General features: G+C 45.9%; 1 protein-coding gene across 2 annotated transcripts in view; it reads left to right on the top strand.

Annotated features, from left to right (window-relative positions):
* CHRNA7 (cholinergic receptor, nicotinic, alpha 7 (neuronal)) overlaps nt 1-20,961 on the top strand; it is a 109,252-nt gene that overhangs the window by 44,519 nt on the left and 43,772 nt on the right. The window contains exons 4-5 of one of the 2 annotated variants that reach the window (XM_012642696.1): nt 8,408-8,517; nt 8,854-8,979. In XM_012642696.1, the coding sequence (XP_012498150.1) occupies nt 8,408-8,517; nt 8,854-8,979 (236 nt within the window). The remainder of the gene's footprint in view (nt 1-8,407; nt 8,518-8,853; nt 8,980-20,961) is intronic. The other variant, XM_012642697.1, reaches the window with a different exon arrangement.

A 20,961-nucleotide genomic window follows, 5' to 3' on the forward strand; every position in this document is an offset into this window, starting at 1 on the left:
TTTCACCTGCATTTTTATTCCACTCCGCTTAAAGATCTTACCCTCATGTAATACAATTTTATGTTTGAAGGTCTTTTATTAATCACAATGTGTTGGTTTTTCTCTAATGTAAATATTTGCACAAAAATTATTCTTTTATATCACAGGTATTAAAAATTTCTTCTGGATTGATTTATGATTGCTATTATTATTGGTACATAATTCATCAAGGTGACATAAATTATAAATTTTAATAAACAGTTATTAAACATAAATTTTTTATTGGAAATTCATTTCTTTGCCAAAGGTGAGATTTTGTTTTAAATTAATTTATGTATCCACAGATAACTCTTTTATTACTAGACATGAGAGAATGATATAGTTCTCACCATCATTCTATAAATTTTTTTTTTAGACAGAGTCTTGCTTTATCACCCTGGGTAGGGTGCAGTGGCGTCATCATAGCTCACTGAAACCTCAAACTCCTGGGCTCAAGAGATCCTCTTGCCTCAGCCTCCTGAGTAGCTGGGACTACAGGCATGCACCACCACGGCTGGCTAATTTTTCTATTTTTAGTAGAGGCTGGGTCTCACTCTTGCTCAGGTTGGTCTTGTACTCCTGAGCTCAAGGGATCCTCCTGCCTAGGTCTCCCAGAGTGCTGGGATTACAGGCATGAGACACTGCGGATAGGTGTTTTTTTAATAGTAGCATGGGTAGTTGGTAATGAAAGGCATTTCGTTAAAGCAGTGTTATTCAATTCTTGGAGCTTCTTCTTGATCATATGGCAAAAATAATGTAGTTTTCATCAGATGTATCAGCTGACAACTTGATTAGCTTCTCCTTCAATTTTGTTGAAAGCAAAAAATTTAAAGAATTAAAACTCAGCTGACCTTTGAAAGCATTTGCCACCCAATTTGTAAGGTGATTCACACACTGATGATTTGAATGGACCCTTTGTTTGGTTCTTGGGTCAGTATGCCAAGGTAAGAGTCAAGGTAAGATAAGACAAATATGCCCTTCTTGGTAAAGTGGAATGGGAGGAGTAAAAGAGCAAAGGATAGTACCAGGTGGGTGATTCTTGAGCAGGTGAGTTTTCCTGGGAATACTTGTGGAGTCCACGGATAGAACATGCATCTGCTTGAAGCCATCTGCCAAGTGTCCCCGGGGAACACTTAGCCGTGTGTGAGATGGGTTACAGAACCTTCCCGTAATGGGTGAGGTGGAACCTTGGGAGTTTCCTCTGCAGGATTTGAAGCACGAGCTTCAGTGAGCACGTGCCTCCCCCTCACCTGTGCCACCTTCGCCAGCTTCCCTTCTCTGCCTCAGGGACACACTCCGTGCTCCCCTGGAAGGCCAGCCCTTCCTCCCCTCCAGTGGACAGGCTGTGTCCTGGCACCTGCTGCAAGCCTCCCTTTAACAACTGTCCCCATGGCCTCTAGCATCTAAATAGTGTCTGTGGGTCTTTTGCATTCTTGCCCCTCCCATAGTCTTTTTCTTCTGGATAAATGGTAACATCATATATCTGTGTGCTCAGACCAGAAACCTCAGAGTCACTCTTAACTCTTGTCTTTCACCTCTCACATCTGATACATCAGCAAATTCTGGCAGCTTGACCCACAGAGCAGATCCAGGATCTAACCACTTGGCTTCACCCCAATGCTTCCACCCTGGTCTAAACCAGCATCATCTCTCCATTCCCTTATTACAATCTCCTAGCCAGTCTTCTGCCTCAGCCCTGCCTCCCAGATGGTCTGTTCTCCACATAGCAGCCAGGTGGTCCTAGTGAGATGAAAGGAAAGTTCAGCCACATGCTTCCTTGGTGCAGATCCCTCCTGCCTCCCTGGGCAGCACGGGAGCTGAGGTCCTTGCAGTGGCCTTCAGTTCCCTCCCTGCCTGGCCTGCCTTCCTCTCCCATCCTTGCTGTGCTCACTGTCCTCTTGATGTTATGTGATGCACATGTCACCTGAGCACGTACCCACCTCAGGACCTTTACACTTGCTGCTCCCCTGCCTGGAAGGCTCTTTTCCCAAGAACCACTTGATTTGTTCCCTAACTTCTTACTTACTCTGTTCCTGTAGATCTTCTATTCTTTTCAGTGACGCTTCCCTGAGCTAACTGTCCCAAACCCTCCCCTCGTGCCTCCAGCCTTCTCTGTTCCCTTTATCCTGCTATATTTTTGTCCCAAAGCACTTCCCACCTGACCTATTTTGTGTTCACTCATCTATCTGTTCATGGGCTGGGTCTCTCTCCCCCACTAGAACATGTGCACGAGGAGGGCAAGGCTGTGGGGTGGGGGGTTTGCTCACTGCTGTGCCCCCAGCTCCTAGCCTACTGCCTCACCTGGAGCAGCCATGAATAAGTTTTGTTGAATGCGTGAATGAAACAAAAACTCAAGTTAAACCTAGGATGGGCTTAGGTAGTATGACACAAAGTAAAGCCAGCTCCTAAACAGCGGTGGGACAGTGTAGTACTGAGTAAGGTAAAGCTCTGGGAAATCCCGGACTGATGCAGATGTTTCCCTTTTTACTTAGAACTAGATACTTCCCTGTCCTCCAAGGAATACAGCTGCTGTTGACATTTTTCTTACAGAGAGAAACACGTGTGATGGGCAGATCTCGCTCCCTGGTGCCTGCCCGCCTTAGCCCTCAATAAGCCGTTGGTCTTCAGCAATGCATATGATTTGGCAATTTTTTTTCTAAAAGGTGTTGGTTCCCAGGAAAAATGTAACTGGATTATTACTTCTGTGTTGAGTTCAGATGTTGCTAAATAAACATCCTTCCTTTGAGGGATGTCACCAGAGACCTCTAAATCTCTTTCAAGCCCCACTTATTTCTAATTAAGACTTACATTTGCAGAAGCATCTGCAGCCTCACTTGTTTGGAAACTCTTTATCTGATTTACTTATTCAGCTCATTTTTGGGGGCAACCTGCTGTGTAGAGGGCATTGGAGTAGGCCAGGAGAGAGGACCTAGAACTGTATGAGACTCAGCTTTTACTTTTAAGCTATTTACAATCAGGCTGTGTAATTAACACATTAAAAAAGAAGAAGAAGAAAGGTTAAAATAGCAAGACTAAGTAGTCCCCCGGAGATGTTGCAGGAGGCAGGCTGGTGGTCAGACAGTGGAGGGCACGGGAGGGAGAAATCTCTGCTTTGCAGGAACGGAAGAGGAGGAAACGCACAGACTCTTCTGCCTGTGACGATCTGGGAGCACTGGCTTTCTGGGCGTTTCGTCATTAATTAGTACTTATTTTCAGGTGCCTACCATATGAAAACATGCTCATTCCCTTACAGCATATGCCCTTAGAAAGCTGTGCGGTAACGTTTATCTCGAAGGTGGCGCCTGTAGATCATGTAGCAGTCGTAAGACCGTCTCCCAACTGAATTTTTACGGAATCACAAGAATCTTGGGTTTAAAACAAACCTTAACAGTTATCTAATCAGCAGCTGTGCCGCTGTGCCCCCTGCCCTGCCCAGCAGTTCAGTCTGGACGCTCCAGCGTTCCTGTGTGGCCACAGCACGGACACGGGGGCCTCAGGTGTCACCAAGGGCAGCCTTGGAAGCTGCCCTGGGGCCATCTCTCTACCACCATCCATTGATTGCTGTCCTTGTGTTCCCTGGCTGCCGACCAGCCTGGCCTGACCCCGAGTGAGTAATGGACACGCGACAAGTACGGCTCGATATTGAGGGCGCAAGGGCCAGGGTTCTGAGGGACGCAGAGACACGGGCAGGAGGCACACGCAGAGCCCAGGGGACGGCTCTCGGCAGTGGGGTTTTCTCTTCCAGAGTCTCGTGTTGCTAATTCCCGTTCTAAAAATCTGAATCCACACAATTCTTTCTCCAAATTTAAAGAATAATTCTTTAAACTCTGAGGTCAATTTCTATACATTTAAAATGGAAGAGGCAGAAAAGTAAAAATAAAGAAATAAATTCTCTTTGACCTACAGATTATTGGTTCTGTTATTCTTTCTCCCAGTTGCCCTTGGGTTTGTAGGACTTTCAGATTATTCAGATACCCTGAAGGAATAGAACATTGCCAACCTCTCTATTTACCTCTTCTCTTCCTAGGGGGAAGCAGTTGGTGTGTTTTCTCTGCAGATTAGTTTTGACATTTCTGGAGGCTTGTCAGACATAATCTGATTTAATCTGTGACAAGAAATGACAGAAGCCATTTCAGTTTCTGAAACAACATTTGCACCATCCAGAGGCTTATGTTTGCTTTTTAAAAAATCTGTCTTCTCTTACTTTGGAATACTGATCATTCTTCCAGCTTTAGATTTCGTAGCCTTCTATGTCATTCCATGTTATTCTCTGCCTTTAACCTCCTAATTCTAACTGTGGTAATAACAGCATTCACATCATAGAATGTTAGCTTGTAAATCATTTATTTCTAAAATGTTTACCTTTTTAATTGCTGCAGGCATTATCACTTCATCTCTGACACATAGAAATACTACGTTTTCTGCTCAAGATAAGCCAGCCAGTGGCTTGTATAGGGCCATGATAGCATCTCAAAGTTAAGAATGTTGTTTCAATTATTACATCTCACGGGCAGAAAAATGTTTCAGGGGCAAAGGGTAAAAGGAAGCCTGCTTTCCTCCTCTGAGATCAAAAGAGTTGACAGAAGAATTTTCAAAAAATATGCATGTGTGGCATTTTCTAGTATCAAATATTAATACATGATGTCTTTTCTAACACAACTAACTCTCAATAGCAACTGAGTGCTCAACAATTCAATTCAATTCTAACACTTTACCTGGAGTTAGCATTGGGACTGCCCCCATTTCAGACACCAGCTGCAAATGGGGTGCCCAGGCTGCCCACACTTCTGTTCAGCTGCCCACAAATTCAGGGGTTCCCATGCCCCCCCCCCACCCCAAGTCTAATAATTTTCTAGGATGGCACACAGAACTCAGGAAAACACTTCACTTATGTTCACTGGTTTATTCTAAAAGATACAACTCAGGAACAGCCAAATTGAAGCATTGCACAGGGCAAAATATGGGGTGTATAAGAGGGGGCAGGGAACTCCCATGTCCCCTCCCCAGAGCACTGCCCTCCCAGCACCTTCCTGTGTTCACCAAGAGTTTGCATAACCCCATCCCCTGCCTCCTTCGTCCCTCTGAGATAGGAGCGGGGTGGGGCTGAAAGTGCCACTGCCCCTACTTCTCCCTGCCTTGGTCTTTCTGGTGACCAGTCCCTGTCCCCACCCTGAAGCTACCTAGGGGGCACAACCCTAAGTCACCTCATTAGCACAAGGGGTTCTTTATGAATAACAAAAGACACTCATATCATTCAGGGAAGTCCAAGGATTTTAGGAGCTCTGTGCCAGGAAAACCAAATATATTTCTTACTATACCATAAGGTATTTTTTTAAAAGCAAAGCTGTCCCTTTCCCTCCCTCCCGCTCCCCCTCATCTCCCCTCCCCTCCTTTCCCCGACCCTCAGTACTCCCCTGTGCCATGCCTTGTGCATCCACACACTCCGAAAGAGTGTCCTCTAATGGGGCCTGGTGTCAGAGCCAGGGAAGAATTGGGATTCCTGTGGTGCATTTTAGATCAATGGCCCCTTCCTCCCTTGGGTGTCCCCTGACAACCCCACATACTCTTCTCTTGAAGATTTAATGAGAAAGAATCCTGCAGAAATAGGGAGAGGAGGAAAAGCACAGATTCCTCTAAATGTGCGGAGCTGGGACTGTTGGTGTTTCTAGGTTCATTGATGCTGCTTTTCAGGTCCCAGCCTAGGGGAAGCATGCCTTGCTAGGTGCTGTCTGCAAAGACTGTGCCCCATGACCTGTGCCCAAGGGACCCAGGAAGGGAGTGCTTTGAGAGGACAGACAGCCTCTTTCTACATGTTTGTTGTCTAAGGGCCTATTCCACATCCATTCTTGGGAACCCTCCATGGGAGCCTGCGGGTGGGGAACTGGCCTGCCCCAGGACTGGTGAGCTCTAACCAGGCTCCAGGGCTTGTAGCGTGAGGTCCCTGCTTCAGCTCCCAACACCATGTTGGTGCCCACTCTTTTCTGCCTTTGGCTGCAGCTGGGTTATTGCCGTTAGGATTTTGGAAAATGGGGAAATTCTTTTATTTTAAAGCCATCATTTATCACTTGCCTGTCAGGGCCACATGACTTTTATGTGCTACTGTACACATTATTTCATTTCATCCTATGAGGTAGGGTACACACCAGGAAACTGCAGCTCAGAAAGGGTGATTTACCTGCCCAAACTCACACAGCAAGTCTCTGCCAGAGCCTTGATGCAAACAAAGGTTTTTCTGAATCCAAAACTCCCTCTAGCCTCCATCCCACTTTCTTCTCTGCGGGTCAGCTGGCTTTAGAGTAAGGCCAGCTCTAGTAGAGCCCAAACATCTTTTTGTTTGAAGTCAAGTAATGCAATTAAGTTCTGACCCAATGATGAACTAAAAAGATCTAGTTCTCTGAGCCTCAATCTTCTCTCGTACATAAGAATAGTCACTGCACTGAACGTGGGCATACACGGCACATTGAGCAAGCAGCGTGCCCTGCTGGCAGGGGAGAGACACGTAGCTGGGTTTGTGGAGTGCTGGGCAGGCCATGTGCAGCTCTGGTGGTGTGTTAGAAGAGGTCTCGGTTTGACTGCCAAGCACTCCCATTCCCTGCCTCCTTTCCTTCTCTGGACATCATTTCAGCAGATGGGGGCGAAGGGCATGTGCCTATCGTGCCCACCTTCCAGGGCAGCTTATGGAACCCCGTGGCCCTGCTCAGTATGATAATAACGGTGAATGTGACCTGTTCTGAGATAATCAGTGACCAACTGAGAGAAGCATCCCAGAGTGAGATAACAAGATCTTGGCAAAGAAAGCAGAGGTGTTTGGTATGGAAGGGCTTTGTGCCCAGGACAAGGGAGAGAAATGGGGGGAGTGCAGGACTGATGGTGCCAAGATGGAGCAGGCTTCAGCAAGCACGGCTTGGCTGGTACCCAGGAGTTCCTGGAAAACCACTTGGACGAGACCCGCCCTTCCTCAGTGCTCCCCTCCGGGGCCCTCCCCCAGCCACCTCCATCTCACTGGGGACCCCAGCAGGGAAGATCTCAATTCTAAATGCCCCAGATGATACTTCTGCATAGTTTCTATAACACATCCTCATTCCTGGAGGTCTCTGGCTGTAACGTAAGGTTACTCACCTGGATAGCCCCTCTCCTCTCACTTCAGATAGTTCCAGAGCTGGGACGACCTTTCTGGATGCTGCCTGCCCTCCCCAGAGGATGGTCGGATCTCTGGGACATACTCTTGTTGCCAGTGTCAGCAGCTCTAGGCCCACAAGCCCTCGTCTGCAATTCTCGAATTGCAACAGCTCTGAAAATGAATTTTTTTTACCTCCCTTGATTTTGTTTTTGTAACTTTGTATCAGACTCATTTGTTCTAAAATCACATTGAAAGTGACATAAAATTGAGGCATTTATTTATCTCACTTAGTATAAATATGCATGTTTGCCTGCAGAAATAATGACATGTTTGATTATGTGGTACCACCTTGGTCCTAGCTGGGGTTGTTGCATCACATACCTTCCTAAATCTTGGAAAGTCTGAGCTCCAGAGAATGGGTGGTCCCAGTGGGGCTGGATGTAGGACGGGGACCTGATATTGGTATACTTGTAAGGGGTCCTAAGTCCAAAGCCATCAGCTCTGAGGCGCTGGTGGGGTGGTGCTGGTTGCAGGGCAGCTCCAGGTGGGGTCCCACCTGAGCCGTCTCTGCAGAGTTTGTGGGGCCCAGGAAGGGCTGTTGAGCATCTGCTCCTAGGAGGGAGGACCCTGGGCCTGGCCCTGAGCTTGTGTGAATACCTCCTGAGTTCTCAGCTGCGTCCTTATGTCCTGATTCAGTGCTTCATACCAAGACTCAGTGTTTGCATTGTCTGGTTGTGGTGTCAAAAGCATTATCTCTGTAAGAAAATAAGAATTCAATTCTGAAAACATTCCCTTAGAAGTTTCTGAGAGGTTCCTGTGTAGCTGCACAGTATCATTTCATGAAAATAAATATTCTACATTTCTACAGCCTGGTTATTATTCCAATCGAAATAAGTGAATTTATTTTTTCAAAGTTCTCATAGTGAAAACTTTGAAAGCAAAACCGTTATTCATTTGGCTAGAAGTAACCCATCTACTGCAAGAGAAGAAGGCTCCGGGGCATGCAGAGGGTTGGAATTAACTTTGCTGCTACCATCTGAATGTGTTCACGGTGACAGCAGGACCTTAAATTTGATTTTTATGCTCTTCATGGTCATTTTAGAAGGGATTATTTAATTCCCAGTTTCCTTATATTTTATAGCTAGCAATTCAGTTATGTAAATAAATGTCTGGAACTCTTTCTGGCTTTGCACTTACCTAATAATCTCTTACAAGAAACATCAGTAGTCAAGGAAGCAAAGTGCTGCTAATATTGTCTGTGTGTGTCAGTCTTGGACAGATCACTATTTGCAATGGAATATGTCAGAATATCCAGGCGTGACGACTGTTCGTTTCCCAGATGGCCAGATTTGGAAACCAGACATTCTTCTTTATAACAGGTAAGCACATTGGATAAAAGGAAAAATGATTTTATGCTTGTATACATGTAGCAATCAAGCATATTTTAATATTTTACAGAAATACTAGATATGTTATCTATAATTTGAGACTGCTGCTTCCCACATGACTTTGTAGGTGGTCAGTTCTTTGAGAATAAGCTCTGTCCTCCTCTGCCAGTGTCCTCTGGCTTGGCATGCACACAGGCATGCTGCCTAAGATGGCCATATCCGTAGGGTGGTATGCTGTTGACACCTAGGTGCCTAGCATTGTTTCTGTGCATATTGGCACAAGAAGCATTCTTGCACAAGGCGGTACGTTTGCTCCCTGAATGGCAGCAATTGTGATCAACAGCAGAAGGTGCTGGCCCATGGGATGTATAGCTGGAGTCCACAGTTGGGACCCACGTCCTCATTTGAACATTCCCCATTGTGCTTTGGCGAGTTCTGCAGCAAAGGTGGCTGAGTGCGTGAGGACTGTCGTCTCTAGCTGCATGCGGAAGCTCGCACTGCAGGGTGCACACCTGTGTTCTAATAGCCCTTCTCCTAAGGTCAGGAAATGGATTCATTGGTAAACCAAGGCAGCCTGACTTGTAGACCAGATGCCCCAAAGGCAGGTATCTAGGCAGCATAAATTTCTAGAAGCAGTAAAATTCTTTGTTAAACCATGTAGTCATATAAGAGAACCCAGAACATTTCTTCCTAATAAGGTCTCAAATCTGAGAGTAAGCATAATAAAAAAGAAAGTTATTTCCTGATGAGAACTGCTGCCTTTGGTCCTAGCTGGAGGGAGAAGGAAACCCAGGCTTTCCTGATGCAGGGAATGGTGTGACCATCCAACACTTGCCCTCTGGACAAGCTGGCATGTTCATCCTACGTGGCTACTTCCACAAGGCTGGGTGATTCTATATCTTATGTCAACTTTTAACACTTTGTCTTTGCCACTGGTGGCCACATTTCACTTGAATCATTGGGCCTGTCTCTAGACGAATATCCTCTTCTGATTTGCTGCCACTTTTCTGCTGCTTAAATTCGTTGAGCTTTGAAAATGTTTAAAATGGGAGTAAGTGGTCCCCTATTGAGTGGGTGAAGCACATGCATTTCCAGACCAGGACTTTGGGTCCTGTTTTCTAGGGGACTGTATTAGTTTGCTAGGGCTGCTGTAATGAAGTACCAACCGGTTGTCTTAAATAGCAGAAATTTATTCTGTCACACGTCTGGAGGCCAGAAGTCTTAGATCAAGGTGTTGGCGGGGCTGATTCCTTCTGACCCTCTCTCCTTGGCTGGTGCATGGCTGCCTTCACACGAACTTCCCTCTGTGCTTGTCTGTGCCCTAATCTTCCTAGGATGCCAGTCGGATTGGATTAGGGCTCTCCTAATGACCTCATTTTGCTTTAATCACCCCTTTAAAGGCCCTCTCTCCAAATAGAGTCACATTTCAAGGTACTGGGTGTTAGGACTTCAATGTATGAGTCTGAGGAGGACACAATTCAGTCCATAACAGGGGCATCACAGTCGATTGCTTAAGGGCAAAGGGTTAGGGTTGAACGAGTCTGGGTGTAATCCTTAGCCATGATATTTACAGTCTCTGTAATCTTTCAGTCTCAGATATCTCCTTTGCAAAATGCAGCAAGTGCCAACTGCACAGAGTTTGGAAGGATAACTATGCAGATGTACGTGGCATGCTCAGCCTGGCACTTGGCAAAGGGTACACATCCAGTGATGGCGGTTGTGTGTTTACGGGCAGGGTGATGAGGGTTTCTGCTTAGAGTAAGATGGCAAATTAACCATTTAGAAGGAAAAAACCCATGTTTCTCGTAGTTCCCAATTTAGTTTTTTTAAATCTAAAATCAAGAATAAATTTTATAATATGGTGGAATCTTACTAACAAGGCTATATGAGACAGTTTATATGGCTTACATGCAGGATTTTTAACTCCAAAACATAAAATGTTTGATGATTCCACTGCTCTGGCTCATGAAGAGTTACCAGGTTGTAACTGAATTTCAAGGAGCAAAAATAGAGCAGTCTCTGCCTGACAAATGTCACCAGGGACCAGGCCCTCAGGAATACTACCGCCCCCACCCGCATGCCTGACCCAACTGATGGCCCAGAACCTACTTCCTCTTCCCACTCCTCAGTGTGCCTGTAGACCACGTCTACCACACTCCATCGTGGGGCTGCAGAGGCTGCCTCGTTTTCTGCTTTAGTTGGTCTGAGAAAATGTGGGATGTAGGACTTCCTTTCTGAAGTAATTGCTAAACATGGGGCTTGCATGTCCACATGAACACAATGTGGAATAAACAGGTTACAGAGAATATTAAGCCAATAACAGATACGATGTCACTTATTATTGCTGCAGAACAAACTACCCTGGACTTAGCAGCTTAAAGAAAACAACTGATATTATTCCTTATAATGCTGTGGGCTGACCAGGCCCATGTGGCTGTTTGTCTAGTTCACATGACATTGTCAGACTGCAGTGGGCTGGGGGTCACCGCCTGGCATGCCGAGGGGCGCACTCCACCACTCCACGGCAGGGCTAGATCTCAGCCACTCAGCTTCGGCTGTGGACTCTGCAACCTCAGTTTTCCTCCTTGCGTATTTTCTACAAAGACTCCAACTTGGGCCTGGGAGTGCTCTGAGAGGAGGGAAATAGGGGCTGCCAAGTCTCTTAAGGACTGAGTGTGGGGGTCTCAGAACATCTCTTCATCACATTCAGGTGGTCACAGTAGGAAGGGGCCCTGCCTGGAGTCAAAGGAGGGGAAATCAGCCCCACCTTGCTAGGGCACACAGGAAGGGAGGTGAGCCAAGGTGCGCTCTGGGGCAGCTAAGGATCACAGGCGAAGGAAGGACAGTGGTGAAACCATGCCGGTCAGATGAAAGACAGGGGGCGCACAGAAAGACCAGAATGGGCATGCATCATGAAGTCACACTCAGCTAAGTGCACTCTGCAAGGGGGAGTGAGGGAGGACGAGTAGGCAAGAAGACGGAATTTTCAAACACGTGATCTTCTCATCCCCACATCCCTCCAATGCTTGCCTTTGCTTTCTGGCTTCAGTGTAGGGCCTCCAGGTATGTTCAGACCTGCCCACTGTCCCTGCTGCTCTCCAGCCCTTCCTATGCAGGTTATGTACGCGAGCATCCTTCTGGATGAGGAATGACTCCCTCCTGTCATCCTCGTGACCTTGGCTCCATTCAACCCCCAGTCTTCCAGGGAAACCTCCCCGATGCTCCACCAGGTCTAGAACACCTTTCTCAGTCACATAGAAAGGGGTTCCAGTCTTCTGTAGCACTTGGGGTTTGCTGCCTCTTGGGGCACCTAGCAAAGCACTTAGTACATAGCTGTGCAAAGGTGAGGTGGAGAGAGGAAGGGAGGATGCAGGGATTATTAGGAGGGGTTGCAAAGAGGCTGGGTCAGCATAGTATAGGCTGCTAAGAACAGCCAGAGAAGAAAGAAGGGAAAGGAAAGAAATCATATGGACAACCTAGAAAACATAAAACTGTTACTGAGTCCAAAAATTGACGCAGGAAGTAGCAAAAATAGGCTTGACTTTAGCAAGATCCAAACTTACTGATATCTGTTATTGGGGATTTTGAGAGATGTTCAGCTTAATACTTTCTGCCAGCTTCCAGGCACTCAAAATAACACGTTCTGCTCAGTAGACTCATCTGCTGGTTCATTAATGTGTGAATGGAGTAGAGGGGCTCTTCCTAAAGGAGGAGGCTCAATGCCATCATTTTGCATGAGCGACAGTTTTTGAAGGAGCATTGATTCAGCTCAGGTGAAGCCTCACAAACATGTCTGTCTTATTTCTTGCTCTATTCCAGTTTGGTATTGGAGTTGCTAATGGTTTTTGAGATATAGTGAATTTTCTATGCTTTGAAGGGTCTGGGTCACTGCAAAACAGCCACCTTGGCATCATTTCTGCCTTATTTCCTTGATGGATGTGGAACCAGTCGTAGCACTGCCAGCCAGCTGGCTGGGTCACTCTGAGGAGAGGATGGGCGCTGATATTATAAAAGCGTCTCTTCCTGGTGCTGATTCCAGTCATTTTTTCATTGCTTTGTTCTGCTTTACTTTAAGCCTGCAGCTCAAGGATTTTTCTGAACACAATCTTGCCCAAAGTGAGTAGCAATTATGGATAGCTTGTCACGATTTTCCCCTTTGGATGGAATTAAAGGCCTTGCTGGGATCAGCAGTCGGCTTGCAGAAGGAAAGTCCGAATCCCAGCAACTTCTCAGATGTTCCTACACCATGCAGAGGCAGGCGATGCCTCTGCTTCTCTGGGCTGCTCTGTTTTTGAGTTCCTCGGTCGGGAAATTCTGTAGCAATAATGGAAATTTTTTCTTTGATGAAGATATTTAAAGATGTTTTTGTTGGCTCTGAATGTTTGGAACAGCATGGGGCATCAGCCATTTCTTTACACAGACCTTGCAGAGCTACATTTGTACATCTTGAGGCTTATGTCTTTCTTTTACACAGGACCTTGACACTGTGGCTGGCAGCACAGCCTGGGGAGGGGGTGATGAATGCAGGACACACTTGGGTGCAGTGTGACCCAGGCTGGAAGGGCTCATCAATGAGTCTCCAGTGAAACAGAATTTGTTCCTTTGCTAAGTGTCTTTGGTTCCCCCAGAAGTCAGCCCAGGACAAGGATTTCAGAGGAAAGCCAATATAGTGTGCATTAAAGAGCAAAGTAGTGCTGTGGGCACCCGGAAGCTGCCCCTACTGGGGCCCTCTGAGAGAGAGGGTATGGTATGCTTCGGCGCTGTTCTCAGGAAACTGAGGTGCTTATCTGCCAGCTGCCTTCAGTCACTGGCTGCGAGCTGCTTCCAGGTGGTGAGCTCTGCTTGGGGAAGGCAGCTGGCAGGGCCTTGGGCTTGGGGAGGATGATTGTTGGTGTAGTCTCCTCCAGCACTGATGAGCCAAATACTCAAGTTCCAGTTGTTTTCACGTTGGTGTGATTGTAGATCCAATCCTGGCTTCTGACAGGGAGTATAGCAATGTGAGTAGAAGTGACAGTGTCCTAGGACTTGAAGTGGGCTGAGGGTGTTCTTGGCCAGAGCAGAGGAGGCAGGCAGGTAGCACAGGCTGCTGGGCTGAAGAGCCCAGGCCTGCATCTGGCCCCTGCTCTGTGTGGGCTGCAGCGAGTTTATTATGATATCATGCTGGTCCACACGTGGGATGGGATCTTAGGGAGTGACTCTCTTAGATTCAGTGTCGTCATGGTTAATGGCTCCTGAAGTTGTGGTATCCTGGGGCCTAAGGTTGGACTGCTGGTGCTTAAAGTCCCATAATGCAGTCATGGCTGGGCTAGGGGCAGCAGGGGGTGAGGACGGGGATCGCTGAAAGGTCGTCAGTAGTGGCTGTGGTTTGAATATTTGTCTCCTCCAAAACTCATGTTGAAACTTAATCCCAATGTGTCAGTGTTGAGAGGAGGGGACTTTAAGAGGTGACTGGGTCATGAGGGCTCTGCTCTCATGAATGCCTTAATCCATTCATGGATTAACAAATTAATGAGTTAAAGGATCAATAGGTTATCACGGGAGTGGGACTGGTGACTTTGTAAGATTAGAAGAGAGATCTGAGTTAACATGCTCAGCCCCCTCACTATGAGATGTCCTGCACCTCCTCGGGGCTCTGCAGAGAGTCTCCACCAGCAAGAAGGCCCTCACCAGAAGCAACCCTTTGACCATAGACTTCTCAGCCTCCATAACTGTAGGAAATAAATTCCTTTTCTTTATAAATTTCCCAGTTTTAGATATTCTACTATAAGCAACAGAAAGCAAAGTAAGATGGTAGCGTTCCAGGTGAGCAAAGGTAGCTTTGCTGCTGTGGACCTCAGAGAAAGAGGTTTGAGGATGTGCATTACAGCATCTGCATTATCAAATATTCACACTTGATCTGGAGGGAGATTGTTTCTAAACCATGTGTGGTGGGAAGAGGGGAGCAGCAGCCTGTTTTCAAGAAGTGAATGGAACCAGCCAACCTATGTTTGCATCTCCAAAACCATCCTCCGAACTGTTCAACTCACCCGCCTCTGTCTCATCCCAGCTCCTGTTGCTGTTTGTTTTTAATTTGTTCATTTACTCAACCAATATTTAGTGAAGGCTCCCGTCATATGATCACACACTGTTCTAGGGATGGAGGATACAGCAGTGCTGCAACCAGACCCAGACCCTGCCCCCTGGAGAAGGAGACGTGGAGGAGAGGAGGGGAGGGCACGGGCCAGAGCACAGGTGCTCCCAGAAGGTCAAGCAGTCGGGAGTAGCGGGGCTGCGGCCAGAGGTCGGAGTGAGACTACAGAATGGCTAGATGGCCACAAAGGAGCAAGTCATGTGACACCAGGGAGGCAAGTGTCCCTGACAGAAAGAACAGCCAGTGCAGAGGGCTTGTCAGGAATGCTTGTGAACGACTTTGAAATGCAAAAGACAGCTAGGTGTCCTGTGGAATGTACAGTATAGTCATGTGCACCTTCCTGGTTGTCTGTGCTCTAGTGGACTCTTCCTGTCATGGTGTTCAAACTGTTTTTCAACTCTAATTTCTAGAAAGCTGATAGCAAAACAGATGATTCCAGTCCATAGAGAAGCAAATGGGTTTTGCCTGGGGGCCTGATTCCTCTGCTGGCAGCTTCAGATCCCTGGTCCCCGTCACCATGTGTGTGTCTGCTCTGTGGATGGCTGCAGAATTGGTTTGAACACTTTCCTGGCTCCCTCATTAATTAATGAATAAATACAGTCTTTGATGCATTGTCATCTTATATGTGTGCAAGGGTCATGATTTTGTCTTTGTAAAAATGTATCTTTTCTCGATCACCCTGAGGCAGGAACGTGTCATCTGATCTGTCCTAGGAATGGACAGGGCCGATGGGGCTGCAGAGAATTGGGAGGGGGAGGCTCTGGTCAGAGAGAGGGTCAGAGATGGGATGGGGGGTGTGGACCATTTCCTGGAGGTCTTGGCTTTGCCTGGGAGCAGGATGGCAGAGGCTCTGATCCTTTAGGTAGAGTTTTTGTTTCTTTTCTTTTTTGCTTTGGGTAATTGTGAAAGTACTTAATCATATTCTCCTTCTGACTTGCTAGCAGTTGATTCCTATCAGGTGATTTTGTCCAGATATTATTCTCTGTTCTTCTCTGCTGGTGCATGCCTCCTGGCACGTGGCAGTGGGCATGTTTTGCTTCTGTTATTTCCCGAAGCATCTCAGTCAAATGGAGGGAGGGAGGAAGGGAGAGCAAGTGCGTGTGTGTTTTCCATTAGCTGCCAGGAGCCCAACTACTTGCCTTGGACTAACTTGGCACCCAGTTGTCTGCACCAGAGTGCACTATCTGTCCCTAGCTGGCCTTAGCATTGCCCGCCTCATTCCGTGCTTTCTGCAAAGGGCGTGATGGTTCCGTGCGCTGGGCTGAGGTCACTTGCCTATAGCTCTTGGTACTTCAGCACGTTGGAGCCAAGTCCCCTTTGCTGGGCTCTCACCCAGCGCCCAGGACTGGTAGCCATGATGCTGAGCATTAGTCCTTCTCAAAGTTGGTGTGAGTGTCCACATTCCTCAGGGCAGAAAACTTGTTCTCAGAGAGGTTCAGCCACTTGCCCGAGGTCACGCAGCGGGGTCTGCCTGACTCCAGCCTTTGACTCATTACTCACCTGCCTCTGGCCATGTCTGGAAAGAGCTCATGCTCTTGTGTTTTATTTTTCTACAGGTGAAAAGAGGAATAACTCTTTTCTCCCTCCCTCTGAACTGGCTCCACTTTCAGACCTTCTCTGGGTTCTCTGCCTGCCGTAGGCTTTTCTTTCACTTTCGAAAAAAAAAAAAGGGAGTTTGTCTCTTCTGAAACTGCTGTGGGGTTTTCATACAGTCGCTTCTTGACTGGCTTCCCTCAGCATCTGATGTCTACCTTTTCTCTGACCAAATCCCCTGCCAGCCAGTGCGGGAGAGCACACAGCACTCCCACGGCGCAGCGTGGCATGACAAAACCCAACTGCTGTGCAAGACTTTGAGCAGAATTTCAAACAGAGGACCAGGTGCCGTGGCGAGCAGAGTTTTCTGGTGACAGCTCTGCATTGGACGTGGCCAGGGCGAGACTGTCTTCTTGCAGGTGGTGCCAGGACAGTCCACGGAGCAGCTCTCCACCCCTGGCACCCCTAGGGCCCTGAAACCGATCGTGCCCAAGAGCACGGCTTGTGGAGATGAGCTTATTGATCTTTGTGACATCGAACACAGAGCCAACAAGATTTTAAGGGTCTGCGTAATAAATATGTGAGACAGGAATCCAATGGGAAGTTCAGTCATCATCATGAGCTGCCTGAGGGAAGTGGGGGAGGCAGGTAGCCAGGTGAGGGCCAAGGTCAGCCACCCCCTATCTCTTCCTTCAGCTTCCTTGAGCTTCATTGCTGTGGGTGTCCCCTGCGCATTTCCACTGCCCACCAGGGTTGTGCTCATCAGCTCTCTGCAGGGAGGAGCGCCCGGGAAGTCCTCTGTCACTGGTCCTTCCCCACACCGCAGGACCTCAGCTGTGCAGGGTGGGGGCCCAAGCTGAATGTGCCCGGTGGCGTGTGTCAAAACGTGTAGAAACTGAGGCTTTACTGATGGGCCACAGCCACAGGGACGGTTGGCTGATGCTGTCAATTGAGCTTTGGGTATTTCCTGAGCACCTACTCTTGTAAGATCCTGCTCTTCTAAGAGGACAGGCATTCACTGCCCTTGAGGCATGCATAATCAGTAACAAACCACTTTACCCTTTGTGGTCTCATCTGATTTGATTTTGTGTCCTTCAGCAATGTAATCTGGAATTCCTCTCCCCATTTCACAATTGAGGAAATAGTCTCTGAGACTAAAAGGTTTTCTCACAGTAGTTCCCGACCTTGACTCCAAAACCCCTATGCTTTTCCCAACACTTGACAGCCATGTGTGAGGGGGAGTCAAGGGCCCAGAGTACATCTTGCAGAGCAGAAAATGACAGGTGCCAGGGATGCAATGACTGAGAAAGATCTGGAAGAAAGAGAGCCTCATCCAGTGGGAGGGCATGGGCAGCTGTTCACGGTGGCTGGCCACACATCTTAATTTGTCTGGGACAGTCCTGGTCTGTGGTCGCCTCAACTTAGGGCAAGCAGGCTACATCAAGAAAACAGGTAGGTTAAGGCAGGAGGGCCAGCAAAATGGAGCATTTCATAGGAAAACATGTGAGTCAGGCCATGGCACAGGGCTCTTCAAGGGGATGGTGGGAGATTGATCATCTTGGAAGGGACCAAATGTGGCAGGACCCTCAAAGCATTTGCTTGTAATTTAAGGGAGGGATTACACACTAGGACTAATAAGGTCGGGGATGAACGACAGTCTAAGGAATTCAGATCAGCCCAACAGATCTCCTCTGGGAATCTGCCCCTGACTCCTGGCCACAGCTACCTACTCTGGGCTGCTGTGTACCTGGAGGACTTTTTGTTTGTAAACAGCACACGATGCAACAAATGTGAATTCAGCACTCTCTCGGTTGTCCTCCCCACTTCCCCACTGGCCAGTGAGCTCCCTGGGAGTGAACATGTTCTGTACACATTTCTCAATCCCACAATGTTAGTGTGGCAAAGAGCACATGGAAAGCAGAAGTTGCAGTGAGTGAATGAGCTAGTTGGGGCCATTACCTTCTTCCTGTACGGAGTGGCTGGAGGACAGAACTCACGCTCTCTGGATGTATAGGTCAATCTTAACAGCACCAATAAATAAAAAAATAAGTGCATTCTGGTTGTTTGGGGCAGCGGTGTAGGGGATGGGTCATAGCCTGAGAAAGTCATTTAGAAATTCTCATTGTCCTTTCTCCTTCGCTGCCCATACCAATCTGCCATGAAGGATTACCCATTAGCAATTACCCCAGTTATCTTTTCACATTATTTATGGTCTTTTATTAAAATAAATTCTACATTCTTAGGTAATTGCATCTTTGTGTTACCTTCTTTATGGATCCTTTTATGACTTTGGGGTTCTAGATCAGAAGATTACAAATTGATTCTATTATAGTTTCTTTTAATAATTTTTGGTAAACTAAATAGTTTTGTTTTCATTTTGTGGGTTTTTTCTTCTGAAATTTTTGTGTATGCTGAGAGATAAGGATCTGACTTTGATTTTCTTTAAGATATAGAAAATAATTCTAATATCATTTACTGAACAACACATGTTTCCCCCACTGAATCAAAGTGGGATGGTTATATTCATCTATGCGTGTGCCAGTTCCATTCTGAGTGCTAAGCGGAGTGAACAAAAAGATGTTAGGGCCAGAGCCAAGAGGGAGACCCACAAAGCTTCATGTGTAGCAAAATGCTGTTTATTTTCAGCATCTGGGTGCAGTTGGATGGAGGCCAAAAAGAGCATCCACGCCATGGGAGGGGAGAGCCTTGGATTTTATAGAGGGTTTTTCTGAGGGGAGTGAGCAACTGGGCCAGAACAGCTGCTGCAATAAATTCTTTTCAAATAATCAGGAGGGATAAGCCTTGTCCTTATCAGGAAGGATGAGGAAAGTAAGTTCTTCTCTTGTGTTCCATGCCTTTATCTCCCAAGGGTCTGGCAAAGGCTATGTGCCTAATACACCCCTAGGAAGGGGAGAGTGGTAGGTTTTATAGTAGGTTTGGATGGAAGTTTGGGGAGGGTGAATTCTTTAAGCCTAAAAAAAAAGACCCATATCTCAAATATAATGCTAAAATTTGAAAGCACTCATGATAAAGGGAAAACCCTGATAAGCTCTCAAAGTAAAAAATTATAACAAGAAACATATTTGCTAATAGAAGATTACTTTCAAATATTGGAGGGAAATTATTTTTAAAATAAAATCTTTTACTAAACTGAACTATCCTGGCAAAAATTAAAGCAGTCTCAATATATAAAGACTCAAGTTGAAAAAATTACTCAAGGATGTACTACAGCAAAATTAAGATGAAGCCAAAAAAGAGAAAAGCATGGAATATAGTCAGCAGTTGTCAGCAAAAATATAACTACAAGTCATAGTTTTCATGAAGTTTAAATATTTGATGATATTTTTAAATATAAATAATGACTTAGAGATTTTTGTTGGAAGGAGACTAAAAAGTAGAAGAAGTAACAATGGAAGTTTGTTGTGGGGCTTCTTTGGTTCATGTATGATAGAAATGACCTTGGTCAAATGTGGAAAATGAAAAAAGTACAAGTAATATATGTGTTAAATATTTGAGTAGCTGCCAGAGTAACAGAAATAGTATTATAACTTCCAAACCAGTAGACAGAAAATAAAAACAAAAAAATGCAGTCAATACACCAAATGTAAGAATAGAAAAAGTAAGAAACAATTTAAGAAAGAACTCTTGGACCCCCAGAGTTGGTGTGAAGATTATTTAAAACTAAAGACATTTGAGATTCATCATATGCATAATGAAGCCTTTTCAGAGCTTTCTTTAACTGACTAAAGGCAAAAACTTCTAGGAGCGAGGCTGCCGTAATTCCCTTTTGCAGGGGAGTTGTATTGGCTAGTAAGAAGATGGAAAAGCCCACTTGCACCTGCATACAGAAACATAATCACAGACTTTCTTATCTCCATTTGTTCTCCTAGAAGCCCATTTGTTCTTCTCATAGAAGCCTTTTCTCCCCCCACCTCCCTTATTAAGTAAATAAATCCACATCTTTAGCTGTATGAAGAGTCACATTTTTCTGTGTGTTTCCATGTACATTCATGAATAAAACTTGGTTTTCTCTTGCTAATCTGTCATTTGTCAGATTAATTCACAGGCCCCCGAGAGAAAAACGTAAATGGGTAAAGGAAAAGCATTTCCTCCTCAACGTAAGAAAGTATGGCAAAAAGGTAACTAATAGCAGAAATAATTTAAAACAATCACTACTCACAAAAATTGAGTTAAGTTTAAACCCTATAACAATTCCAAAACCAAAATAGACTCCTAGAATGAGTTAAAAAAATAAAAATCTAGTTATATTTTAGATATGTAGCTATGTAGATTTTAGTCAAAATAATCCAGAAGGTTGAAAATAAAGGGATTGAAAAAATATGTCTGCAAAATGTCATAAAAAAGGAACCGGACTTAGCATTGTTCATATTTTTTTATTTTAATAGATTTAGGGGGTACAAGAACAATTTTGTTACATGGATATATTGTACAGTGGTAAAGTCTGGGCTTTTGGTGTACGTATCACTGGAATAGTGTAAATTGTACCCATGAGGTAATTTTTTATCCCTCACCTCCCTCCCACCCTCCCACCTTTGGAGTCTCCAATGTCTGTTATTCCACTCCATGTGACCATGCATACCCATAGCTTAGCTCCCATTTATAAGTGAGAACATGCAGTATGATATTTGGTTCTTGAGTTACTTCACTTAGGATAATGGCCTCCAGTTCCATCTAAGTTGCTGCAAAAGACATTATTTCATTCTTTTTTATGGCTGAGTAATGTTCCATGGTGTGTCTATGTTTATATATAT

Source organism: Propithecus coquereli, unplaced genomic scaffold (assembly GCF_000956105.1).
Source record: "Propithecus coquereli isolate 6110/MARCELLA unplaced genomic scaffold, Pcoq_1.0 Scaffold184, whole genome shotgun sequence".
Classification (NCBI taxonomy): domain Eukaryota; kingdom Metazoa; phylum Chordata; class Mammalia; order Primates; family Indriidae; genus Propithecus; species Propithecus coquereli.